Source organism: Zootoca vivipara, chromosome 15 (assembly GCF_963506605.1).
Source record: "Zootoca vivipara chromosome 15, rZooViv1.1, whole genome shotgun sequence".
In the NCBI taxonomy this organism is placed as follows: domain Eukaryota; kingdom Metazoa; phylum Chordata; class Lepidosauria; order Squamata; family Lacertidae; genus Zootoca; species Zootoca vivipara.
The window spans coordinates 29,812,900-29,827,832 of NC_083290.1; the positions used below are offsets into that span (position 1 = coordinate 29,812,900).

At 49.4% G+C, this 14,933-nt stretch overlaps 1 protein-coding gene across 1 annotated transcript; it reads right to left on the bottom strand.

Annotated features, from left to right (window-relative positions):
* Positions 1–1,399: 1,399 nt before the first annotated feature.
* On the bottom strand, positions 1,400–14,654 carry VPS11 (VPS11 core subunit of CORVET and HOPS complexes). Its single transcript, XM_060268614.1, has 16 exons — positions 14,342–14,654; positions 13,516–13,660; positions 12,883–13,018; positions 12,484–12,647; positions 11,713–11,960; positions 10,808–11,009; positions 10,129–10,280; positions 9,274–9,460; positions 8,690–8,833; positions 6,635–6,823; positions 5,542–5,703; positions 4,175–4,314; positions 3,719–3,921; positions 3,046–3,217; positions 2,427–2,649; positions 1,400–2,154 (listed from the first exon to the last, which is right to left on the bottom strand). Exons 1-16 carry the CDS (start codon positions 14,479–14,481, stop codon positions 1,990–1,992), a joined length of 2,772 nt encoding a protein of 923 aa, XP_060124597.1. The 5' UTR covers positions 14,482–14,654; the 3' UTR covers positions 1,400–1,989.
* Positions 14,655–14,933: the final 279 nt, after the last annotated feature.

The following is a 14,933-nucleotide window of genomic DNA, read 5'->3' on the forward strand; positions in this document are numbered from 1 at the left end:
GAGAGCCGCTGCCTGCCAACCAATGAGGCAGAAGGGCCAGTGGTCTGGTCGGTGTAAAGCTGCTTCCTGTGTAACTCTGCTACAAGAGGAGCTGACAACGAACACTACCTTAAACGGAGAGGTCTCTCAGGCTTCTCATCCTGAAAAATGGAGCCCCCACTTGCACAAGAAGTATATCACTTGCATACTGAAAATGGGACCCACTGACTGGTGTTCATCCCTGATGGGTGCTGCAAATGAGTTTATTGGAGGTGGCCTAATTTAGCAAGTGCAACTGGCAGGTTAGTAGACGAGTGTGGTGCTTGACTGGATCCAGCAAGGAAATTGGCATGTGTTTTATTAAAAGGGGATTGGACCAACTGATGGAAGTGAAGAGGTTTAACAATGCATATTAGGAACCCCAGCTCCCAAAGAGCATATCTATAAATAGTGTAAGAGCAGCTCTACTGCTGTAGCCCAGACACCACCTAGTCCTGTATGCCAGTAACAGCCCAACCAAGTGAGAGCAACCAACCCTTCACCCCTTTTACTAAACTTTTCTCTAAACCAGTCATTCCATCCATCATTTTGGGTGCCCTTTTCTAACAATGTAATATTTTTTCAGTTGAAGCGTCTAGGAGAGTATAGAGTACAGTATTCCAAATCCACTCGCCATAGATTAGTGTTGCAGCATTATGATATCAACAGTTTTCTTTTCAGTTCCTTTCCCAATGATCCCTAGCACGGAAGTTGTCCTTTTTCACAGCTGCCACGTGCTACCTCAACACCTTCCTTGAGCTATCTACTGCCACCCACAAGGTCTCATTCTTGGCAACTCACCATCAGATTCACAGACCACGAGGTATGTGTAAAATTAAGATATTTTGCCCCAACATACATCAATTGATGGTTTAGAGTGAACTGCATTTTCCTCATTATCTCCAGAGAGAGAAAAGAGCAGGCAGCTACGGGAGGAAGCTCAAGCCTGCATCTAGCCTCAAAGACTATTCCTCCCTCTGTGGTAGAAGATGGTGCCCCAATAAAGATGAAGGAGCAGGAAGGAAAGTCCCTGTGGCTTGGAGCACAGTTCCAATGCATAATTGCTCTTGCAAAGTCAAGGACCAAGGAGTGAAGTGAGGGGGTGGTAGGGAGCTAATTGCAGCAGAGGACATGGGAGGAACCAGCTCAGATAACAGCCATCTGCCTGCAGGCCCAGCTTCTACTACCACCCACGAACGGTCTTATACCAGAAATCTAATCCTGAGCAAGATTAGCCACAGAACTGGGCCTTTTCTATGAAGCAGCTCCTCTGGGCTCTCACAGAAATACCAAAGATTTGGGGAGGGCGGGGGCGAGAGACAGGCAGTTGTTCAGAAAGGAAGCAAGAGTATACACATACATATACAGGAAGACCCGTATTTCTCTTCACCCACATTCACACACTTTATAGCTCAAGCAAGTAAACTGCTATTAAGTGAAGGGTTACAGAGATGTTAGTGCTGAACATTATTTACATCTTCAATCCACCTCCCCAGGGAAATAACTCTTCCAGTTCCAGAATCCGGTCAGTTTAGTTCCACGCTGTATCTCTGATGAAGGGCAACACAGGCTTACTAGAGATCCTCCTCATACAGAGCACAGCTCGGAACACAAGAGGCACCAGGAGAAAGTTGGGGTGGAGAGCTCGTTTTCACCACACAGTCTTACATGAGCCCACTGCTAATGCTGAAGCACCAGACTTTTAACCAGGAGACTTGACCAGCAGGCTGTAAGGCTTGGAGAAGCAGGCCTGGCTGTAGTCAGGCAAAATAATAATAATAATAATAATAATAAAAACAAGCCAAAGTTCACTTGGTCTCTCTCTGTTTCCTAAGCCAGTTACACAGCCCTCCTGGTCTTCAGTCAAATCCTACCCTCTTTCGGGTCACAGTGCACTAGAAAGAGAAGCTGATTGCATCACTCGTTCAGAGAGCCAAGGTCAGGGGACTGAAGGACACCACCCACCGCCATCTAAGTGCTCCGTTTTGTGTGTATCAGCAGCTCACGCTGCAAGCCCGCATCAAGTACTGCAGCAGATTTGCTTGGAGGAAGGTCTGTGATGAGGGTGAGCTTGTTGAAAACGCCTCGGCCAAAATAATCCGCAACCACAGAAAAGCTGTCATTGGAGCATTTCATCTGTAAGATGGAACAAACAAAAGCTTCACTTTAGGTGGTGTTTGTGGTGGGAGATTCTATCATTTAATATGCATTTTGGAAAATGGTTTGCCATGTTTGGCCACCTCTTGAGATATCATTGTCAAACTCAGCACGATGGTTCCCAAGGTGGGGCAGTATTCCCCCCCCCCAAAAAAAAATCTCAGGCAGGGCTGGGCACTTCCCACCAGTTGGATATAAAGTGTCATAATAAAGCAGACTGGAAATCCAGCTGGGCAGCCAGGGAGCCCCACCTGGTGCTGGAACTGGTCATGCAAGTCCCGCTTCTGCTCTTGAGCGCGGATCATGTCCATGACTTTGCGGTTCTCTGGCAAGCAGGTGGGACACTCCGACCCACTCTCTGAGTAGCTCTCAAAGCAGTGCTGGTGGAAGGAGTGGCCACACAGAAAGTGAACGGAGGGCAGCTCCAAGGCACTGGTGCAAATGCTGCACTTGGTCTTCTGGAAGATCTTGGGACTGAGAAAAGGAAACACACAAGGGAAGGGCAAGGAAGAGAGATGCTTTTCAGGGACACACGCATGCGCAGAAGCAACAGCAACACATTCCTATGATGCCCACATTGCATTTGGGCATCAAGCTTCTCCTCTGCCCTGGATTCCAGGATTGCTACAGCAGCTGTAAGTGAAGAGCAGCTGTACTCTGGAAGACTGGCAGATGAATGAAGTCTCCTTTGGAGTCCCAATCCATTTCAATCCCTTCCAAGGAACCACCTGGGCTTGTTCATCACACTGCACCACCCAACAGAGCACAATGGGCAGAAGGCAGGAAAGTGGCATCTGGTGTTGTCTTGCTCCCTCTGGAGGCCGTGTCTTATGGAGGTCAGACAGGCCCAGCAACATGGACTGCGGCTACCTGCTTTTGAGCTCCTCGATCTCCTTGCGGATCCGCTTAGTCTCCTCCCGGTACTTCTGAATCCTCTGCTCGTCCTGCTCAATTTGGCGGCTCTGCTTCTGCAGCTTGCTGACCAGGTAATCCTTGATGACTGACAGGGTGGCTGTGGAGTTGTGAGCCAGAGTCTGCACAACTGGACAGAGGGGGCAATCCATCAGCACAGGGAAGTAGACGGCGTGGGGGCGATTTATATTACACGTGGGCGAGCACAAATCCACCAGAATTGACATGCAAAGCTGCAAGCACTTGTCCCTTCAAACCACAGGGGAGGGGCCCTTCAAGCATCCCCCTGTCCCACTCCACAACACCCCAGAGCCTTCAACGGCCAAGATTCAAGCAGCAGAGGCCAATTTAAACTTGCTGTCCATTGATAAAGGGTGGATCAGAAAAACAAATAAACCTTCAGCCAAAAGTGTCAAGAGTAACGAACAGCAACTGGCCTCCATAGGGTCTTGGAAAGCAGGTCATTCTCATAAAGGGAGAGGCTGAAGGGATTTAACTAGCAGCTCTTTTGCTTGAAAGACTGGTTTTAGTTCCCAGCTCCATCCACCCCAGAAGCTTCCCAGAGTCAAGCCTCCCAAGGAGACAGCCTCAGCCATGCCCACCCCCTGCCTGGAGGTGGAACCTCCCTCACCCAGCAGGGGCGGCATGAGATTCTTGGTCTCAATGTGCTTGAGCACAGCTGTGATGTACTCTTTACAGTCCTCCTCCTTGTGGGCGAAGTAGCCGAGGGCTTGTTCCCAAAGGCAGGCCTCCTGGTCTCCGTACAGCTCACAGACTTCCACCACCTTCTTGTACTGCTCGTTCTGCATGTGGTAGTGCATGATCTGCTGGAAACTGGGGAGGAAAGGAAGAAGAGGGCCCTTTCCACCAGGAGGCCAAATATAATGCCCTTGAGCCCACCCGCTGCTCTCCAATCCTTCCTTAGCCACATAGCCTGGGCACAGGTCAGCCAGGTACAAACCCTGCACATAGGCTGCAAAGCCTGGTCTACAATATCCAGAACCCTCCTCATTGGGGAAGCTCCAGAAACCCTCTTTCACCCACACACCCACAAAGAGTAGGAGGCTGCGGGCGCCTCTAGACTCACAGCTTGCCCTGTTCGTAGAGATACAGGACACCATCCTTGAAGTTGTGCATCTGGCACAGGACCAAAGCCTTATCGAAGACGCTCCGAAACTTCCCACTCTTCAGCAAGGAAATGGCTTCATTGTGCAGCCTCTCTTTGACCTACACGGAGCCCAAAGCCAAGATAACATCAAGCTAATAAGCAGAGCTCTGCAGCAACCGGATCAGGCCAAAGGAGGCCCATCCAGTCCAGTATCCTGTTCTTACAGTGGCCAACCAGATGCCATAATGCAAGGAGAGCTAAATGCAACAGAAGCACTTTCCTGCTCTTGCCCACCAGGCACTGTTATTCCGATTCTGGAGAGAGCATGCAACCATCAGGAATAATAGCATTGCCCTCCATGAATGTGTCTAACCCTTTTTTGCAGCCATCCAAGTTGGTGATCATCACTAAATCATGTGGGAGTAGATACCATATTTTGTGTCCCATCGTCCCATTTCTCTGCCCTGAATCTCTCACTCTTCAGCTTTGCTGGATAACCCCAGGATCAAGAATTAGGAGATGGGGCAAGGGCCAGGGGTGGCCACTCCTCATTTAAAGAATGATCCAGACACACACCTCCAAGCAACTGTTCTGGCACTGCCCCAATAACCCTCCAACTTTGGCAGAAAATAATAATGAAACAGACATACAGTGGTGCCTCGCTAGACGAAATTAATTCGTTCCACGGGTCTTTTCTTATAGCGAAAAATTCGTCTAGCGAATCCCATAGGAATGCATTGATTTTTTTTTTATTTTCTTTTGCCCATAGGAACGCACGATTTGCTAGACGAATTTTTCGTAAAACACATTCATCTAGCGAGGCAACCTCCGCTCGAAAAATCCTTTCGTTAAGCGGAAATTTCGTTAAGCAGGGCATTCGTTAAGCGAGGCAACACTGTACTGCTGTGTGGTGGGTGGGCCCTAATTGGGTGTTCGTGTGGGTGGAAACTGTCCTCTCCCTGGTCATCCAACTGATCATTTGGTGTGCAGAGAGAAAAAGATAATCTCCACTTCGCAATTATCTGCATAGATCAGCTGTGTGTGTGTGTGTGTGTGTGTGTGTGTGTGCAGGCAACAGTATATGATAGTATCTGGTGAGCACCCACCGCTGGCACGCAGTTCCCTGCCCCCCTGCGAGGGTTGACCAAGGTTCAATGTGGCACTCAGGCCAAAAGATGGGTTATCCACCTGTGTCACCAGAGCCCCATGAATTGAGCTTTTCTCTCTTGCTGCTGGCCAGATTTTCACCGGGCAGGTCACCCAAGACCTTGCTGCCAATGGCTTCCACCAGTCAACCTCCCCTGGGCACAACTAGAAACCTGACCCCAAGCAGAGGGAGGACTGACCTGTGGATCCTGCTCATGCGCCCAGTTCTGGAGGCGGAGCTCCAGCAGTGTGTCATACACGCCCTGTGGAGAGTCTGGCTGCACTTCTGACATGTGCTCTAGGAAGGCCTTCAGCTCCCGGGAGTTGTTGGCAAAAATGGGAATGAACTCATCAGGATTTGCCTATATTACAAAGAGAGAAGAGAGTGGGGAAAGGCAGGCGGTAGCCAGCCTAGATGGAACATTCTGTGTCTCGGTTCTCCTGGCAGAGCCTTCTGCAGCCCCAAATGTCCCAGAGCTCCCCCCCCCACAACACATGTGGGGAACCTTTGGCTCTCCAGATGTCGCTGAACTACAACCCCCACCAGCCCCAGCAAGCAAATGGCCAGAGAGGATGGGAGCTGTAGTTCAGCAACACCTGGAGGGTCAGTGGCTCCCCACACTTGCCCTACAAGGGGCCTAGCAAAGACTGGCCAGTGCTCAGGACACAGCAAGTATCATCACATGCTATTACAATGAACCCGGGATAAGGTATGTGTGTGTGTTTGTATGGGGAAGAATGGCTTATCTGAACAGCAAGCAAACAAAAACTCTGGAAGCTACACAGGTCTGAGCTCTCTGCTGCCTCCCAGAGGTTGTTCAACATTCCTGCCAGCTTAGTCAGTAGAGCAGGCATCCCCAAACTTCGGCCCTCCAGATGTTTTGGACTACAATTCCCATCTTCCTCGACCACTGGTCCTGTTAGCTAGGGAACATGGGAGTTGTAAGCCCAAACATCTGGAGGGCCGCAGTTTGGGGGTGCCTGCAGCAGAGCATGAAGCTCTTAATCTCAGAGCTGCAAGTTTGAATCCCGCATTGGGCAACAGGGGTTGGACAAGATGACCCTAATGGTCCCGTCCAACTCTACAGTTCTATGACTCTGCTTGTCCCCACAATACATTGCAGGCTATCACCACTGAGCATGCTTGCCCAGACTGTATTTTACACTCAGCATTTTGTTCACTTAATGCCAATTACTCCTCACCCCCCTGCTCCCCTTGGTGAGCACCATCCTCAGCTGCACAAGCAAAGGCAACAACACAGCCCCCCGCCCCGCCCCAAATCCAGCCGATACCTTCCTCCCTTCTAGTGCTCCAGGACCCTCACGATCCCCCACCGGCTGGTAGTTCGTGCACAGGACCTTCAGGAGCTCAGTGGTCTCATTTGGGACGTGATGCATGAGGATCTTGCCGTACCGCTTCATGTTGCTCTCGGCCTGCTCAAAGGGCAGCTTCCCAATGTAACGCAGGGCTTCCTGGTAGTTCTGCGCAAGAAAAGGGCAGGTGATAGGAGAGAGAGGTTGCTTTGGAGCCAACGCGTTGGCTTTCTGCCTGTACGCAGAACAGCTTTCCCAAACCGGGTGCCCTCTGCATGTTTTGCTGTACAACTCTCCTCAATCCTAGCCAGCACAACAGCTGCGTGATGATGAGGGCTGATGGGAACTGTAGTCCGAAACACACACGGGGGGGGGTACCCACTTGAGGAAAACTGCTGAAGAACCATCACACATGGAAAGTTTGCGAGACAAGTGTGCCAGCTCTGCCCCTCTCACTGCCATTCCTGTGGGTCCTGCTGACCTTGCAAAGCAGGGAGCCTCCTGCACTCAAGGAAACTCTTCAATGTGTTTTAGAACCCTGACTTCAGCGTTTAAAAGTGCACAGGGAGCCTCAACAAGTACAAGAAGCTCAGAGCTTCAGACAGTTGGCCTCCAACTTGGGGGAGGGCAATAGGAATGAAAACGAGGGGGGCAGAGCTAGCACTCCCATGCCCCCCCTCCCACAGTAATTATTCTACATGCTAATAGGGCACCTGAAGAGGGCTTCTGACACAAGGATGGATAATACTCCCTGGGCAAGACAGGCTGAGCAAACTTCAGAAGCAGACCCAAGTTCCCCTGTATCTTTGGGTTAGAACTAAGTTACAGTGGTGCCTCGCAAGACGAAATAAATTCGTTCCGCGAGTCACTTCGTATTGTGAAAATGTCGTTTTGCGAAGCACGACGGAAACCAAGGAAACCAAAACAAAAAAAAACATTGAAAAAAGGTCGTCTTGCGAAGCACGGCCATAGAAAAATTCGTGTTGTGAGGCACCAAAAAAATCGCAAACCCCTTTCGTCTAGCGAGTTTTTCACTGCACGAGGCATTCATCTTGTGAGGTACCACTGTATTTAAAGAACTACCTATAGTGAGATGAAAATGCGAGCAGGACTTGAAATATGAGCAACAGTGTGAATTATTTAGATAAATAGGTTAAAATGAATGTACAGTCGTCCCTTGGTTGCCGAATGCCTTGGAACTCGTACGTTTCGGCTACCGAACCATCAAAAACCAGAAGTGAGTGTTCCGGTTTTCGAATGATTTCCAGAAGTTGAACGTCCGGCGCAGCTTCCGACTGGCTGCAGGAACTTCCTGTAGCCAATCAGAAGCCACGCTTTGGTTTCTGAACGTTTTGGAAGTCAAACGGATTTCAGGAATAGATTCCGTTCAGCTTCCAAGGTATGACTGTATTGGATATTATATGTGAAATATGGAGCATTCAAGGGTAAATGTGGAAACCATGGAAGGGGAGGATGAGAAGTCTATGGATAATATAATTTATGGTCTATGTTAAAGGTTTTTGTCTGTCTGTCTCTGTTTTTTGTGAAAAATCAATAAATAATAATAAGGAAAAAGAACTAAGCGGCAGACAGTACTGCCTTTTATTCACCATACAAGTCACATAGACCCTCTTGCAGCATAGGAGCAGTTGCCCCACTTAATGTAAACATGATGGCAAGCCCTTTAAAACTCACTGCTGTGGCCTTGAGACCCCAAAACTTTTAACAACTAAGAAAGTGTTCGTAACAGGCCAAGTGAAAGACCCACAGGAGCGGGCAAGTTACCCACCCTTACGCTAGTCTAACGCCTCTTTGTCTGCCATGTGGGAAAACAGGTGTACACAGTCCCAAACTGTGGACACTACTATCCCCAGTGCAAAAAAAGGGAGAATGTAGAGAAACACGGTCGTCACACACACACCCCTCCCGAGCCAAAGCACCTCTCAGGTTTCTCCAGCATCCAGATGCACTCCGAGAAGTGAGCTTTAAAAGCTGGAAGTGAAGCTCAGCACCAGGCAGGCAGTTTGGCCTCACCTTGATATCCTCCAGCTGGATCTTGAGGTACCACTCATGGTGCGCATGCTTCTCAGCTAGGTACACGGCGTGGGAGTAGCAGCCTGCCTGACGCAGAACCTTGATGGCTGTCTCCACATCAAAGTGCACCTCACTCTCACTAGTCTGTGTTGGGGAGACAAAGCAAAGAAGGCATTCAGAAGGGGCATGTCTACTGAGAAAGAGGAATGCCTCTGTATCTCTCCCATGAAACCGTAATACATTGTGGCTGGAGCCAGAAGCAGCAGGTTGCCCCCTGAGACAAAGAGAAAGCCTCTGCTTCTTTCTTCCTATGAGGGTAAAAAGAAATAAGGGAAGACTTCTGATCCTTCTAAACTCCAGGACGGGAGGAAAGCACCCACCCAACCTCAAGCAGCCAATTGAAGGGTCCTTCCATTACCAGGAAGGCTCTCTCAATCTCTGCACTGGGAATGTGAAGCAAGCAGGCACCAAAAGTTGGAGGATAGCTGCTAAAGCACACAAGCCCATTGAGGCATAATGGGGAAGGGGGAAAAGCTACCCCTAGAGCCAGCGTGCCAAGGCATCCACACCCTTCCCTGTTGTACCTTGATGAACTCCTCAAGCTTGGATATGTCTTTCAGCTTGGTGTAGCAATTCAGCAGCAGTGTCGTGTGGTCTGCATTGGCCAATGACTGCAGGTGGAGCGTCTGCAAGTACGCAGTCAGGTTGTGTATCCTCTGAGCATCCAAGAACTTGCGGATGACGTAGGACGGCTCTAGTTTCCCAATGGTACTAGGGGGAAAGAGGACCCTATGAGGACCCTATCCCAGGTAATCGAAAGCCAAAAGAGAGGATGGGAAAGTGTGCACGTAACCCCAACCTCGCATCTGGTTCTACAGAGGATCAGAAGGTGCAGCCACGATTTCCAACACAAATAGGGCACGGGGAGAGGAGGTGGCTTGGAATATAAATGCCAAATCAATTGGGGAGAGTGGAAATCAAGTGGGTGTAAATCAAAACTTGCAATTCTCACAATCTGGGGCTGGAAACTTATCTTGGTCTGACCTTCACATTGCCAACGGTAGTGCAATCTGCTGATAAGCACCTTGCAATCTGAAAAGCCAGGAGCAGGCATTCCATATATACTATCTCAGTAAATAAATCCCAGTCCACTGGGATCCAGAGAGCCAAACTCCATTTGGACGTGTCAGAGCTCACCAGGGCTCTTTGTGTTTGCAAACCACATTTGGATAGATTTAGTTCCCATCTCATTATGGTTTCCCTGGTGAAGCAATTCAGAAAGGAAGCCAGCAAGAAGGTGGCAGGTCGGCCAGATTAAAAATCCAGATTTGTGGCACCCAGATGCTTAGATGGCAAGGCCTATGGTCTTTCTTCTCACCCCAACATGGCTGTAATGGAGAGGGAGGGAGGGAGGGCCAAAACTCCCCTGTCCCACCTACCGAATATATTGCTGAATGGCGCCATCGTGGTTTCCCTTGTTATACAGATGGTCTCCATACTGGCGAAAGATCTCAGACAAGCCGTCACTATCCAGGTGGTGGCTCCTGGCCAGGTGAATGGCCATTTCAAAAAGGTTCTTCCTGAAGAGCATCTGTTGGAAGGGAAGGGCTTGCTTGCTTACAAACGTTGATGGGAACAACAGGGTTTTAAGGGTTATATTGACTATTCATAGCTATTCCATGGAGAGCTGCTTAATTACTGGGGTCCTCAAGTATGGAATGCACACTGATGTATTGTTTTGTGAATGCAGAATGATATGCATTTGCAGCTTTCATAACTGTAAGAGGAGAAACAAGGGGCTCTCCCTCCCTCTGGTCCATATGGCACAGATGCTAGTTCAGAGTCACTTCCAGCCCCTTACTCAGGCTCCCAACGGAGCAACAGCAGACCACAACAACCTCCCACAAACTGGAGCCCTCCAAATGATTGGGGATACAGCCCCCCTCCATCAGCCCCAGCCAGCACAGGTGTATTATGCTGGGACTGACGAGATTTGCAATCCAAATGGTCTGGTGCAAGGCAACGTCTGGGCTTTGAGCTGCAGGCAGCTACAAATAAGCTTTGGACCTCAGAACCCCACCAACCACAGAGGAGGAAGAAGCGATCAAGGTCCCTTGCCTCAAGCTTGGTTTGCGTGTCCTTCTCCTGCAGTGCATGGAGCTTCCCATCTCTGGTCAGCACATAGAGGCACCCCCACTCGGCCAGGACATCCACCACGTCGTCAAAGACAGAGCTGTATGCAATGAACTTGTTGCCCAAGTCATAAATATTCAGGATCTGCTTGTCAGAGTTTTGTGGATCACTCCCTGCAAATTCTGATCTGGAGTACAGAGGAGCAAAGAGTGAAGGACAGCCTCAAAGATAGACTTTTAACTTTCACTCACAGGTCAGAAGTTCCCTTTTGTGCATTGGATGAATGAATGGTCCACACTCACAGCCTCAGAGAGTCTCAAACTGCTGGTTTTAACATTTCCAGCAAACATTAAAGTCAGCTAGAAGAGCCCTCTGTGAGTACCTGATGAATCTAAAAAACTGATGACCAAGCTTTTGCATTCCTATGCATAAGCTGCATCTGCCTCCTATTTCTCCCCCACAATATGTACGTCAACCTTACTGTTTCTGAGCCTTCGATAGCACAACATATCGCCTTGCTGCAAAGTAGGGTTTCCCTACCCAACACCCAACCCCACACTCAGCCATTTGGACCTTCCAGCCTTTCAGGACAGTCATCACAGTCTCAAGATTACTTGTACATATCCCACTCAGCATATTCAGAAAATCCAAGATCTGATAGGAAGCTGGAAAGGAAAGCTGGATTTAACATTGCCTGCAAATAGGGATTGGAAGGCCAAGAAGAAATCCCATGCAACACACAATAGCTCACTCCTACAAAAAAGTACCTAACCAGAAGCAATAAATAATTTCAAAGCAACCACCTTTATCCAGATCCCACACCCAGAGTTTTTAAGAGGTCAAAGGGAAAAAAATTCAACAAGTTATTCTGTCTTGCAGCTCTGTCTTACTTTGGAGAAGGCTTCCGTTCTTTTGAAACAATGACAAGGTAGCCCCGATACCAGTGGGCTATCAGCTTCTGGCCTTCAAAGGCAAAGCAGGGCCCACGCTCATCTGGCTGGTACAGATATACACAGTCATCTCCTGCCACAATGAACTGGAGGTCCTGGGAGGGATCGCTGAGTGTGGAGCAGCGCAGCCCACAGCCACGTGTGTCCAATTCTAGCTTCGGATAGTCCTTCACTGAAAGTGTGTAACACTGCAAAGTCCACAAGGAGGAGGACACAATGAAGTTTGGAAAGCCATAAGAACAGCTCAGAAACTGGGGTGGGGCAGGGAATAATAATAATAATAATAATAATAATAATAATAATAATAATAATACTTTATTATTTATACCCCACCCATCTGGCTGGGTTTCCCCAGCCACTCTGGGCGGCTTCCAACAGAAGTATTAAAATACAATAATTTATTAAACATTAAAAGCTTCCCTAAACAGGGCTACCTTCAGATGTCCTCTAAAAGTATGGTAGCTGTTTTTCTTTTTGACATCTGATGGGAGGGCGTTCCACAGGGCGGGTGCCACTACCGAGAAGGCCCTCTGCCTGGTTCCCTGTAACTTGGCTTCTTGCAACGAGGGAACCACCAGAAGGCCCTCAGCACTGGACCTCAGTGTCCGGGCAGAACGATGGAGGTGAAGATGCTCCTTCAGGTATACTGGACCGAGGCCGTTTAGGCATGACACACACCACACACACACCACGGTCAACCAAACATCTTACCTGGATGTTCTCTGTGGTGGCAACAAACAGATGTGTTGTTTTTCCAGACTGACGGAAGGCAAGGCCTGTAACTGGGTAACTGCCTTCATGAAGGATCTGACTTTTGCTGTGCCGATCTCTTGTGATGTCTCCTTTAGTGAGCACAACGCTCCCATCTGTAAAGCCTACAGCAGAAATGGGATACAGGGTGCATTCCATGAGACACCCTGGGGAAAAGCAGGCATTCTCTGCCATCAGAATACATCAGTTAAGTCCACCAAATGGAAAGCTGAATTAGATTAATATGAAAAGACGAAGGAGCACTCTCCCCAAAACAAAGTAGATAAATTTCTGCAAGATCAATTTCTCCTTTATGATTTTATGTCTATAACTCACAGCAGCAATTTCATTTCCACTTACCAATAGCCATGAAGTTGAGATTCTCATGGACTGTGAGGCAGGACACAACTGTAGGCTTGTTGCCTGGTATTGCAGGGAAAATCCTGGTGCACAGAGGATTCCCACCATCACGCTTCTCTAGATTCCAGACTTTGACCTACAAGTTATTATAGGGGGCTTGTTGAGGAAAACCACTACAAATTGGGCCAGTTCCCTTTTTATCTAAAGGTAAGTGCTACTGTGCATATAAGATGCCCATTTCCCCCTTTCTCCAGTCAAACTCTGGGACCAGGAGTACAGACATAGCTGCTGTGGAAAGAAAATAGCCACATTTACTCTCCTAGCAGAAAGTCACTGCAGGGCAAATAGGCAGAAGGAGCAAGACACCCTTCTCTTGATCAGGCTTAAGCCAAATATGTGCAAGTCAGAAAAATAATAAAAAAGCCAAAAGTCCTGAACACCTGAGTTAAAGGCATAGGTGACAAATAAATATTTAAAATCCCTAGATTCCAGCAACAACGTTTTTGAAGAACTGGTGGGCCACATTTATCTCAGCCTTGTTATCACAGAAGACTCCTCCTTCCCTACAACTAATCTTGCAAAAGCTTTCCATCAAACAGAAAAATAAGTCCAGCTTCCCTCAGACCAACTTACCAAAGGGTTAATACCTTCTTCATCCTCCCCAACAGAAGCCAAGATGCTGTGCTGCTTCAACTGGTAGAGGTGTGTCACTCTCAGCTTATAAGCTTGGAAACTGCTGAGCTCAAGGTTGCGCAGCAGGAACCATATCTGCCCTTCCATATGTAGGTCTGAGTTAAGGAGTCCTCCCCATAAGAGTGCAGAAGGCACGAAAGGCTCAGTGGTTCGCTTCTAAAATCTTTTATCACATTATGTTTATATCCCATCTTTCTTCCATGATGGAACTCAAATTGTTTCCGCTGCTGCCTCCCACCCAGACACTGAACAAGACCAGCATATCTGAGCTGGGTCAAAGGTTAGTGGTGAAGCACCTGCTTTGCATATAAAGGATTCTAGATTCAATTCCTGGAACCTCCAAGTATGTAAAGGCTTCTACTTTCTGTCTGTTGGTCATAGAAGACTCAGGGTGCCTACCTAACCTGTGGTTGCCCAGATGTTGCTGGACTCTTAACTGCCATCAGTTTGGGCAATGGCCATGGTCGATAGTCAGCAGCAAGGGTGACAACTCAGCCACCGCGATGTAGGCAACACTGAACTAGCTGAGCCAATGCTTTAATCAGGCATCCCCTTATGTTCTGAACTTGAATAAGCCCACGGGGCAGGGAGGAGGAATGCCTTCAGACTTGGGCAGAAGGCGAGCCATGGCTGCAGCTTACCCAAAACTCATGTCCGCTGACCGAGACAAAAGTCCTGCCCAGGCAAGCTGGTTGAGGGAAAAAGAGCACTCCACACACGCTCAGAGGCACCCTGCCCGCCCCCCGCGACACCACTAACAGCAAGGATATCCCCGAAAACGAGACTGCCCCGGCCCGAGTCGCAGACCGTGATGCCTGGCGGCAATAGCACAGGCTTCCCATCAGGCTCCGTCAAGACATCGCAGTCGAAGAAGGCGAAGCGGCGCCACTGCAGGTAGGCCGCCATCTTGACAGGTAGGCCCAACTCCGGAGGAGAGTCATGTGACCATGCCGCTTCCGCGTTGCCGCTTCTCTTAGCGCTGGGGCTGCTGGGATTTGTAGTTCGCCGGGTCTCTAAATCCCCGCCTTAGTGCGCAAGCGCAGAGAAGATCGCAGCCCTTGCGCCACTGTCCCCTTGTTTTCACGCGGCCGTATTGCTGGCATCCCCGCTTAGCCCGCAGGCCGAGGGCGGGTGACTGTGACTGATTGGTGGGCCGGAACAGATCAGAGAGGTGCTGGGGGTGGCCAAAGGAGAGAGGGCAGTCTGCACGTGCTCAGGAGCTCTCCGGTCAGGCCTGTCGCTTCCCCCGCCACGCTAGGAAGCCCCGCCCCTCAGCCAATGACCGCGGCCGCTGCGCCCGGCGCCGGAGACGTGGCCCAATGGGGAGCGCACAGGGGGAGACGCCGGGCCAATGAGCT